General features: G+C 45.7%; 1 protein-coding gene across 1 annotated transcript in view; it reads left to right on the top strand.

Annotated features, from left to right (window-relative positions):
- Positions 1-840: 840 nt before the first annotated feature.
- Positions 841-12,256, top strand: part of LOC141107576 (carnitine O-acetyltransferase-like) — a 76,680-nt gene continuing 65,264 nt past the window's right edge. Inside the window, exons 1-2 of the mRNA XM_073598418.1 lie at positions 841-1,017; positions 11,810-12,040. Of these exons, the coding sequence (XP_073454519.1) occupies positions 973-1,017; positions 11,810-12,040 (276 nt within the window). The 5' untranslated portion in view covers positions 841-972. The remainder of the gene's footprint in view (positions 1,018-11,809; positions 12,041-12,256) is intronic.

Genomic DNA, 12,256 nt, shown 5'->3' with positions numbered 1-12,256 from the left:
GTAAAAATAAAAGGTAAAATAAATAAGAAAAAAAAAAAAATTTAAACGCGCCCCGTCCTGCCGAGCTCGCGTGCAGAAGCGAACGCATACGTGAGTAGCTCCCCGCATATTAAAACGATGTTCAAACCAAACATGTGAGATATCGCCACGATCGGTAGAGCGAGAGCAATAATTCTAGCCCTTGAGCTCCTCTGTAACTCAAAACATGCAACCTGTAGAATTTTTTAAACATCGCCTATGGAGATTTTTAAGGGTAAAAATTTGTCGCCACTGCACGAGCGGGCTCAATTTTGAAGCCTGACATGTTGGGTATCAATTTACTCGGCATAACATTATCTTTTACAATACATAAAAAAAAATTGGGCTAACTTTACTGTTGTCTTATTTTTTAAGACAAAAAATGTATTTAAAAAAAAAAGTGCACTTATAAGACCATTGCGCAAATACGGTGTGACAGAAAGTATTGCAAGGACCGCCATTTTATTCTCTAGGGTGTAAGAAAAAAAAAAATATATGTTTGGGGGTTTTAAGTAATTTTCTAGCAAAAAAAAAACTGTTTTTAACTTGCAAACAACAAATCTTAAAAAAGCGGCTCGGTCCTTAAGTGGTTAAAAATAGTAAAGTAATTTGCCAGCAAAAAAAAAGAAAAAATGTAGATTTTTACATGTATGAGCGAAATGTCAGAATTGGAAGCAGTATATCGGCAGCCCTGGGACGTATTGTCATGAAGGTCACAGCAGCACAGCGTCCCTGGAAGTTCTACTTGTCAGGGAGGACACAGCCCCCTCCATGTTCCTCCACACGTATACAAACTCTGAACACGTGGGACTCCACCCGGCAGCAGGAAGTGTGGATGTGTCCCTCCCATGACACTCAGGCCCTTCCCTCCCCAGCAACACTTCCAGGCGTACTCTTCTACCCCCAGGGGCAGCTTTGTCTGTGTCCAGGAGGGGAGGGGGGGCAGCTGGCACCATGCTCCGAAATCTGATGTACTACGCAGCCCCCCTCAGGGCCACGGTGAGAATCCTGCAGGGTTTCCTCATTCCTTGTTATTGTTTGTATAAACACCTGCAGAGCATTGCAACTTTTACCCCACCCCCCTCTTCTAGTAATGAAGGGCAGAGCATTGCATACAGCCATCTGCTGCGGTACGTCACTTCAGATTAGTTGGACTCTTTGGCTTTAATGTGCTGCAGAGCATGGGCCTTGCGGGGAGATGTGACGGTCTGCAGCCTAAACAAAGTTTGCACACAGGCACTGTGCTGTGTTAGGGCCCTCGGCGTTTCCGGAAACTCAGAGAACGATTGTTCGTTCCTAGCAACCGATCAGAGCCAAACTTGTCAGCAGACAAAGCTGGGCTCTGGTTGACGTGGCTTACAGCATTCATTGCCTTTACTGCTTTGTCATTTAGTAACCTGGCTCTGGTTGCTATGGGTTACAGCACCCCATTGCCTTTCCACCTTTTGTACTTGGTAACAGGAAAGGGGGTTGGAGTACCTAATACGATTGCTGGCCAACCTACAGCACCCCAGGGGTCTAGTAAGGCATGCTGGTACTTGTAGTTCTACCATATTGGGGCCTGCTTTCTAGAAGAAGCCCTGGGGTTTGTGGCTTCTTAGGGCTTGTTTTGATGTGCAGCAACCTCCTAAAAAGCAACGTGTAGTGGGTTGCTTTTCACTTTTGAATAGATTTTTATTCAAAAACAATACACAAAACCTAGCTTTAGGCTGTGTTCACACTGGTGCGACACAACAGCCGTCCTACTTTGGATCCGACTTTGCCCTGCGACTTGAAGCCGACATACATCCGACTTTCAATGAACAGGGATCCGACTTGGATCCCAGACAATACCAGGCACTGTGTTTGGTATGAATCTTGAGGGGGAACTCCACGCCAAATTTTAAATAAAAAACCGGCATGGGTTCCCCCTCCAAGAGCATACCAGGCCCTTCGGTCTGGTATGGATTTTAAGGGGAGCCCCCCTACGTCGAAAAAACGACGTGGGGGTCCCCCCCCAAAATCCATACCAGACCCAAGGGCTTGGTATGTCCTTGGATGGGGAACCCATGCTGGTTTTTTATTTAAAATTTGGCGTGGAGTTCCCCCTCAAGATCATCAGAGCACAAGTCGCATGCCAAAGTCAGATCATGCAAGACGGCGATCCGACTTCAGTGATAGTCAATGGGCTGAAATAGGATCAAAGTCAGACCAAAGTAGTACAGAGAGCATTTTTAAAGTTGGACCGACTTGTGTCGGACCAGTTAAGACGGTTCCCATAGGGAATCATTGATTTTCACACGTCATGCGACATGAGCTCCCAGTGTCGGAGCGTTTGTCGCACCAGTGTGAACCCGGCCTAAGAAAACTTCTGTAATTACCAAGAAGATGTTACACAGCTGAAACAAAGCTGCTGAGGATGTAAAGACAACCAACAGTATAAATAGCATAATAATAAACAAAACTTGTACCCTGCAAGTTAGAGTAGGTATCAATGAACCAGGTAGGTGGGTTACACAAGCGGTGAGGAATATGTCACCACCTGACCACGTGTTTTAATCCTAAAAATGTCAATCACCACACCGTAGCTGCGTGAATAGCAGCAAACGTGGTGTATGTACAGCCCTGAGCGGCCTGTATCTATGTTTTAGCTAGGTAGACGTGGTGGGGGGAGAATGGTAAAACCGCAGCTCAAACTTCTACTTTACCACCCCCTGGACACACGTCTAAAGGAGCCCCAAAGCTGGCCATACACTAGTCATTTTTCAAACACACGTTCATACAAACATTTGTGTGGAAATGCTCATCAGTACATTTGATGACTTGACGAATGTTGTTCGAAAGTACCTAAAAAAATTTACCTTTTGACCCCTTTCACACTGGAGGCGTTTTTCAGGCGCTTTAGTGCTAGAAATAGCGCCTGAAAAAAGCCTCAGCTGCAAAACCAGGGGCGCTGCGCTGGCAGGGCGTCACAATAAGTCTTGCAAGCAGCTTGCATACACCGCTCCTATAGCGCCCCTGCCCATTGAAGGCGTATGTGGGAGCCGCCGCAGAAATGCGGGAGTCTCCCGCACCTCGTGGGAGACTTGAGATGTCTGGTAATCGGTGGTCAGCTTTGGCTGGTTACAAAGAGAGTGGTCGGCCAGGCCTTTTTACTAGGTGGACCAAGTTTGAAACCTTATCCCTGTCAGGAGCCTTCCACCCTGGGGGTTCAGGGTAAGTCCCTACCCCTTCGAGGGGTGGACAAAAGCACATCCTAAGGACACTTTTTTTGTGTTTTCACCTTTTTTGTTCATTTAATGGTTTTCGCACCACCACGGATGGAATAAAACAATAGAAGGGAGTGAGGTACATGAATGGCCTACATCTTTAGCAAGGGTATTATTCAACTTTAGTCAGAGCTGCACAGTTTGTTTTTATCTACAGACTCCACTTATCTGCATAGGCAGTTTTTGGTAAAGGTCCCACTTCAAGAGCACTTTTGATTATTTTATGGAGTTCAGCTTGAATGGGTTCACACAACGCGTAGATGTGAACCCGTCCTAAAAGTAGATCCAAAATCTAGGCATTAGCTCAGTAATATACTGTAATTTAAAAAAAAATTGTTTCCGTCTTTTAAAATCTGCAGCTTTTGTCAAAATATTTCCTGTTGATCCTGCCATAATAAGCCTTAAAGGGTTGGTTGACCATTACAAAAAAATCTTCCTATGCAAGTAAAGGGTGTCTGTAGATAAAAACAAACTCTGCAGCTCTGACCAAAGTTAACTAATGACCTTGCTATAAGTGTAGGCCATTTACATACCTCCCTGAAGTCAGGACGTTAATAAGTGAGGCCTAGTCGTTACTACTCACCCACACCATCACAGGATTGAACTCTTTCTCTGATTTAAACCCTCTCACATGCTTTTTCTTTACGCTGATGCAGTAGCTCTGAGCTCAGCATTTGAGAGCTCTATCCTGTGATGGTGGAAATGAGTAGTAATGACTAAGCCTCACTTAGCAACATCCTGAGAGTATTCCAGTCAGACATCATGAGGTACATAAATGGCCTACACCTATAGCAACTTAGCAAGGGCATTATTTAACTTTAGTCAGAGCTGTACAGTTTGTTTTATCTGCAGACACCCCTTATCAACAGTCTAGGCATTTTTTGGTAAAGGTGAACTAACCCTATAAAGTGGTTGTAAACCCTTACAGACCACTTGTGCTACAGGTAGGCCTATAATAAGGCTTACCTGTGGCTACCCAAGATATCTCCTAAACCTGCACGGTTTTGGAGATATCCCCTGTATTCGCATGTGCCGACGTCATCAGCACATGCGCACTGACACAAACTGAAACAATGGCACGTATGTTACCGCGCGCATATGCGTATACGTCATTGCGGCCCCGGCCAATCACAGCGCCGGAAGTAACCCCCGGCAGTGATGTCGCCGGCAGGTGTGTACGAGCACCGCAGCGAAGGCTTCCATCTCAGGTGAGTATTACATAATGAGCTAGTATGCTATGCTAGCTTATTATGCCTTTGTCTTGCAGGTGTTGCAGTTTTTTTTTGTTTTTTTTTTTCAAAGTGGGTTTATAACCACTTTAAGGCAATTCCTGTCACGAAGTGACAACTGTCTGCCAATTGTGCTTCACTACATACTGTCACCCTGTTACACACATACTCCTGGTGGTACTCTAAGGGCCCTTTCACACTGGGGCAGTTTGCAGGCGCGTTTGCGCTAATAATAGTGCCTACAAACCGACCCGAAAGTGCCGCTGCTTTGTCTCCAGTGTGAAAGCCCCGAGGGCTTTCACACTGGAGTGGTGCGCTAGCAGGATGGAAAAAAAAGTCCTGCTAGCAGCATCTTCGGAGCGTTGAAGGAGCAGAGTGTATACTGCTCCTTCACTGCTCCTGCCCATTGAAATCAATAGGACAGCGCGGCTATACCGCCGGCAAAGCGCCTCTGCAGAGGAGTGGTTTTTAACCCTTTCCTGGCCGCTAGCGGGGGGTAAAACCGCCCTGCTAGCGGGCGAATACCGACAGTAAAGCGTCGCTTACAATAGCGGCGCTTTACCGCCGCCCCCGCCCCAGTGTGAAAGGGCCCTAAGTGGACGTGCCGGCACATATTCCTTGGCCCACCATTACCACTTTTAGGAAGCCAGCTCAGAGCAATGATATGCAGCCAAAGCTGCTTCAAGTGCATGTAGACAGGAAATGGCTGAGTGAAGCTGTGGGAGATCAGCAGCACTGAGATGCAACAAAGGATGAAGATGTGAAAAGAAAAATTTATAGAAAAATAAATATGGCAGTTTATAATACACTGAGCGCTGGGATTTATAAAAAAAAAAAAAAAAAGAATAACCTTTCAGTTGACCCCCCCCCCCCCCCACCTAGGGTTGCCACCTCATCCCTTTCAAACCGAACACATATTAAGCACTTTTGGACCGCCGCACACCGATGTACGTCCCTACTTTGAGGACGGATATTGTTATGGCTGCCATAACCCCGGTATCCCCGTGTTCGGCTGGCGGTCCGGTACAAGATAAAAGTGGTCTCTGATCTTGCGGATTCGCCGCAAGATCACTTTTATCGGTGGCGGGAGAGGTGCCCCCCCTCCCGCCGTGATCCGGTGCCCTCCGCCGCTTACCGGAGCGGCGGAGGTGATCAGATCCTTCCTGTGGCTGTGCATGGAGACGAGTGAGGGGAAGATGGCCCCCACCCGTCTCCATGACACTGCAGGGCGGAAGCGATGTCAAAACGACACTTCCGCCCATAGCTCTTAAAGGGCCATTTTATTTTTTTCATATTTTTTTTAATGACTATTTTTTTTTTTTTTTTAATTGCATTTTAGTGTAAATATGAGATCTGAGGTCTTTTGGACCCCAGATCTCATATTTAAGAGGTCCTGTCATGCTTTTTTTCTATTATAGGGGATGTTTACATTCCTTGTAATAGGAATAAAAGTGACACAATTTTTTTTTTAAAACAGTGTAAAAATAAAATGTAAAATAAATAAGGAAAAAAAATGTTTTGAAACGCGCCCCGTCCTGCCGAGCTCGCATACATGAGTAGTGCCCGCATATGAAAACAGTGTTCAAACCACACATGTGAGGTATTGCCCCGATCGGTAGAGCGAGAGCAATAATTCTAGCCCTATACCTCCTCTGTAACGCAAAACGTGCAACCGGTAGAATTTTTTTTTAATGTTGCCTATGGAGATTTTTAAGGGTAAAAGTTTGTCGCCATTCCATGAGTGGGCGCAATTTTGAAGCATGACATGTTGGGTATCAATTTACTCGGCGTAACATTATCTTTCACAATATAAAAAAATTGGGCTTACTGTTGTCTTATTTTTTTAATTCAAAAAAGTGTATTTAAAAAAAAAAAAAAGTGCGCTTGTAAGACCGCTGCGCAAATACAGTGTGACAGAAAGAATTGCAACGACTGCCATTTTATTCTGTAGGTTATTAGAAAAAAAATGTATAATGTTTCGGAGTTCTAAGTAATTTTCTAGCAAAAAAAAATGTTTTTAACTTGTAAACACCAAATCTCAAAAAGTGGCCCTGTCTTAAAGTGGTTAATTACACAGGTTCTGTGGCTGATTAAAGTGGTGTTCCGGCCGAAAATTATACTTTTTAAATAAAAATACCCCTATAACACACACGCTTAATGTATTCTAGTAAAGTTAAAGTAAAGCAGTGTAATAGGTTTCAGGTCAGGTTTCCTTAACAACGACAGTGTCAGAGGAAGTTGCCGCCCCTTCCCAGAAGGCATGGCAAACAGGAAATGATGCGATGGGCCACGGTCAGGGAGGAGGAAGTGAAAAATGAATACAGCAGATATACAGTAGATGCTGAGAAAAAAAAATAAAAAAATATCCAATTCGTTTAAAGTTCACAGTTTAGTGAGGGATGCTGAAGAGTTGTAAAAGTGGGTGGAACTCCACTTTAAAAAAAAGTCCTGCCAGCAGCTTCTTTGCAGCGGTGTAGGAGCGGTGAATACTCCGCTCTTCCACCACTCCTCCCCATTGAAAACAATGGGGCAGCGCTGCTATACCGGTGGCAGCGGCATTTTGCGGGCGGATTTAACCCCTTTTCGGCCACTAGCGGGGGTTGAAACTGCCCGGCTAACGGCCGAATAGCGCCACTAAAACGACCTGTAAAGCTGCAAAGTGGCGCTAAAAATAGCGCCGCTTTACTGCTGACGCCCAGGGGGGCTCAGTGTGAAAGGGGTCTTAAACTCATTTGGTGCATTAAATCAGCCTCAGAACCCCGTGTCATTCATATGTGTTCGGGTTTAAAGAGATGAGGCGACAACCCTACCCCCACCACGCAAGTTCTCATTAAGTCTAGAGGTAGAGGAATAGATCCTATTCCTCTAAGCTGTGTGACCGGCCCTTCTACGCTTATTTTCTACAACGCTCTGGCTGGATGTTGCACTCTGACGTCATGACGCACAATGGAAGACCGTCAGTATTGTATGTGAGGATGGTGAGGGCCCACCCCCAACCCAGAATGTTGCGCTGAAGCCTGCCAGGGTGAGGAGTATGTTGAATATTAGAGAGAGAAGAGTCGGGAACTCTACAGTCCTGGATGCAAACATTTATTGGCTACATATGAACATTAAAAAGCAAACCACTGATGCGTTTCGGTGTGAGCCTGAGTCGTTGAATATTACAACATATTCCTCTACCCCTAGATTTAACAAATGTTAACCTCTCACCATCTTTAGGCCATTTATAAGCAGCCTAAGGTTGATGTGGTTATACCAGGATCTTGGTTGAGGCTACAACCATAATTCCAATATCGCTGATTTCAGCCGATTTCCCTACACAGTAAAAGTGATCAAAACATCGATGGAGCATGTGAGGTATCGCCGCGAACGTCAGAGCGAGAGCAATAATTCTAGCGCCAGACCTCCTGTGTAACTCTAAATTGGTGACCTTTTAAAGCGTCACTCAGGGAGATTTTTATGTACCTAGTTTGGTGCAGTTTCATGAGCGTATGCAATTTTAAAGCGTGACATGTTGGGTATCTATTTTTTTTTTCTATTTTACCAAACCATTGCGTATTATATTGTGTTTTTGTGCATTAAAAATTCATTAAAATTTATTTTTTCTCAAAAATAATTTGAAAAACCACTGCCCAAGTATCTTAAAAATAAACATAAAAATATACAACACCCACCATTTTTTTCTCTAGGGCCTTTACATAAAAAATATACAATGTTTGGGGGTTCTCATTAGTTTCCTAGCAAATAAATGCAGATTTTTTTTTTTTTTTTTTTCCGCGTGAGAGAGGAATGTCAGAATCAGCCCAGACTGAAAGCTGTTAAACCTTTGAAAATGATTGGCAGGGAATTTAGAGGGCAGTTGACAGATATGCCACCTCCTAGGAGCCTGTTTAAACTATTAAAGACCCCTGAAAGCATGTACATCAGACGCAGTTTCGCCGAAGTCCTATTCACTTGCGTTTGGCGGCGGTACTGCCCGCTAAACACGACAAAAGTTCTGTAGTCACAAAACAAAGTGCGATGCCTGTGGCATGTGTACCACCACCTAAGGCAGTTGGTCAGGGGGCTGTAAAACCACAGATTAGCCACCTGTTTTTGCCACCCCCCCTTAGCCGTCAGTGTAAATGAGCTTTTAGGATTTAGATCTGCTTTAAAGGATTCCTTTACACAGGCACTGGCCTCAGAGGTCAAACTCAGTATATGTTCAGGTATTGCTGAGTTGGTTCAATTTGTCTTTGTGTTGCCGAAGGAGTTGCTTTTGACCTGCTTCTGAGTTTCTTCCAGCTGCTTTTGCATTCACAATGACTTGTATGGATGAGAGAAACTGTTTTGGACGCAAACAAAAGCCTGTATATTCTGGAATTTGTAGTTCATTAGAGCTGGCGGAGGGGCGGCTACCATTAATGTCCGGTATTATATGTTCCTGAGTAGCTTTGCCGTGACCAAACTCTGTGAGGACCAATCACTTCTCTACATTCTCACGGGAGACTTCTGAGGGACACTGGTGAAGAAAACAGAACATGAACCAGCCGCATTCAGCGTCTGTCCCCGTAATTACATTGTTCAGTACAGTACTCTCCCCCCTGCTGAGCGTTCAGAACACAGCGCACAGCAAAGCTACCTGGGAAAGAACAAAAACGCCCATGTGCCAACATTTACATACCAGCTGCTGCGATTTAGTCTGCTTATAACGTAGCAGTATATTGATAATGCGACGGGTGGGTTATTTTTCTCTTTTCTGCGGTTTGTTGTATATTCATTTGCTGCATTTATAAAAATGCGTCACCAATCATGTGCAGCGATTTGCCCTTTGTGTCCATCTTCTCTGATCTGGTGAATGCTGATATCTCCAGAGGGTATTTGCCTAGATCAGATTATCCACTAAACCCTAGTGATCAACCTACATGAGGCCTAAAGGTGACCACTCGCAGCCTTTTGTTTCCTTTTTGTAACCATTCCTGTAGCATGTGCCCAGTTGCTGACCATCTCCTGTGGCGTGTCCCCAGTCTCTGACCATCTCCTGTGGCGTGTCTCCAGTCTCTGACCATCTCCTGTGGCGTGTCTCCAGTCTCTGACCATCTCCTGTGGCGTGTCTCCAGTCTCTGACCATCTCCTGTGGCGTGTCCCCAGTCTCTGACCATCTCCTGTGGGGTGTCCCCAGTCTCTGACCATCTCCTGTGGGGTGTCCCCAGTCTCTGACCATCTCCTGTGGGGTGTCCCCAGTCTCTGACCATCTCCTGTGGGGTGTCCCCAGTCTCTGACCATCTCCTGTGGGGTGTCCCCAGTCTCTGACCATCTCCTGTGGGGTGTCCCCAGTCTCTGACCATCTCCTGTGGGGTGTCCCCAGTCTCTGACCATCTCCTGTGGCGTGTCTCCAGTCTCTGACCATCTCCTGTGGCGTGTCCCCAGTCTCTGACCATCTCCTGTGGCGTGTCCCCAGTCTCTGACCATCTCCTGTGGCGTGTCCCCAGTCTCTGACCATCTCCTGTGGCGTGTCCCCAGTCTCTGACCATCTCCTGTGGGGTGTCCCCAGTCTCTGACCATCTCCTGTGGGGTGTCCCCAGTCTCTGACCATCTCCTGTGGGGTGTCCCCAGTCTCTGACCATCACCTGTGGGGTGTCCCCAGTCTCTGACCATCTCCTGTGGGGTGTCCCCAGTCTCTGACCATCTCCTGTGGGGTGTCCCCAGTCTCTGACCATCTCCTGTGGGGTGTCCCCAGTCTCTGACCATCTCCTGTGGCGTGTCCCCAGTCTCTGACCATCTCCTGTGGCGTGTCCCCAGTCTCTGACCATCTCCTGTGGCGTGTCCCCAGTCTCTGACCATCTCCTGTGGCGTGTCCCCAGTCTCTGACCATCTCCCTGCCAGCTCTGACGATCCCCTATATTAGCAAGTCAGCAGTGTTACAGTGTGCATTATATAGTGTACACTAAATATTATGTGTGGCCCCTTGATAGTGTCACAGTCGTGGCCCCTATTCCTTGTAAGTTGACAACCACTTTACTAGACATTTTCTGTATATTTGTTGCTTTTCATTGCGTAAAGCATTTTTTAATAAACTTGTCAGTCAAAACGTCTGTAAAGTTTTTATTGCTGTTTGTGTTTGAGGGAAAATGTACCCTCACTTCCTGTCCCATTTATACTAAGACATGAAATAAGAGTGTGCAGGTTAATAAAAACTTGACGGAATTTTGTAAATGTTTCCCCTTCTATAACCCATTTTTGCTTTTGTTGCTGTCTCTGTCCCCATCTGAAATATTTCCCATCGCTTTCTGGAACTTTTTTTACAACTCCTGCCCCCCTGCCACTTGTTTCCACTAGGAAGATTCCCCCCTTGAAATTTCTTCTGGTGACCATTATCACTGAAAGTGAGGGGAAAATCATAAAAATGTTTGAGTTGTCTCAATAACAAGAGTAGAGGGAAAATATTCTATTGGGGATTAAGATTTTCTTACTTCCCGGGTCTACAGGACTTTGGAAATTTTCCCAATTGGACACAAATGACAAAAAAAAGACAAAAAAAACAAAAAAACTGAGAATAGTTTTCACTATTTATACTCTATCAAACCTGGAAGAAATAGGTTTGGCTTTATGTATACTTTACCTCTCCCCAACAGAGACACAGGAAGCAATAAAAACCCGAAAAGAATAAAAAAACAAAGCCAACTTGACATCAAAGTTAACCATTTAGAGCCCTTTCACATTGCCAGCGCCCGGGCGTCAGCGGTAAAGCGTCGTTTTTGCGATGCTTTTCGGGCGCTAGCGGGGCGCTTTTAACCCCCACTAAAGGCCGAATAAAGGGTTAAAAGCGCCCGCAAAGTGCTGTTGCCGAGGTGCTTTGCAGGCCCTTCGGCGGCGCTGCCGATTGCTTTCAATGGGCTAAAGCGCCTCAAAGAAGCTGCTTGCAGGACTTTTTTTGACACCCTGCCAGCACTCGGGCTTTCACACTGGGATTGCAGATGAGGCTTTGTTCAGGCGCTTTACAGGCGCTATTTTTAAAAACGCCTGAAAATTGCCTCCAGTGTGAAAGGGGTCTTACAGAAGTTCTATGTTGGTACGCAAACTTTCGACAATACGTAGTCCCTCTTCATCAAGGTGGCAAGCAGAATCTCTACTCTGTTACCTTGATGAGGATGGTCCATGTACCCTCGAACTGTTGATATTGTGTACTGATATGGGACCTCCGAATTGCCTGAAAAACATTCATCTCAGGTGTGAATAGGGGCTCACTGTAAAGTAGTGCACATCTTTCTAAAAAGATAAGGATATGTTCTCAATAAAATTCTAATTAATTTCATTCTTGCTCTTTCCCACCAGGTTTTCCTCCATTCTCTCCGCAGGTATAGCTCTCCCACTCCACTCCCACGACAGCCAGTCCCCGATCTGCAGAAAACTCTGTCCCGCTACCTACGCTCTCTCCAGCCTCTGGTCAGCGATGAGGAGCTGGAGAGTACCCGGGAGCTTGTAGAAGAGTTCCTACGTCCTGGAGGACAGGGAGAAGAGCTAGAGAGGCAACTGCAGCGAAGGGCCGAGCGCACTGAAAACTGGGTGAGACCACAAGAGCATACAGCTTGGCAGAAGTGTGTTCCAATGAGGCTGTTGTAGCAATAGCTGTTTAAAAAGAGGCACTTTGTGGAACTTTGCTAAGTAATTTTGCTTCCTTGGTTAAAAGGGTTGCATGTAATGGTCCATTCACACTTGTGTAACATGCATGTAGCCACAACGCCAAGCAACGTACCTGCTCTATGTGTGGAGTGGTGCCCA

This window comes from Aquarana catesbeiana, linkage group LG09, assembly GCF_042186555.1.
Source record: "Aquarana catesbeiana isolate 2022-GZ linkage group LG09, ASM4218655v1, whole genome shotgun sequence".
Classification (NCBI taxonomy): domain Eukaryota; kingdom Metazoa; phylum Chordata; class Amphibia; order Anura; family Ranidae; genus Aquarana; species Aquarana catesbeiana.
This window is presented reverse-complemented; position numbering and strand designations above follow the sequence as displayed.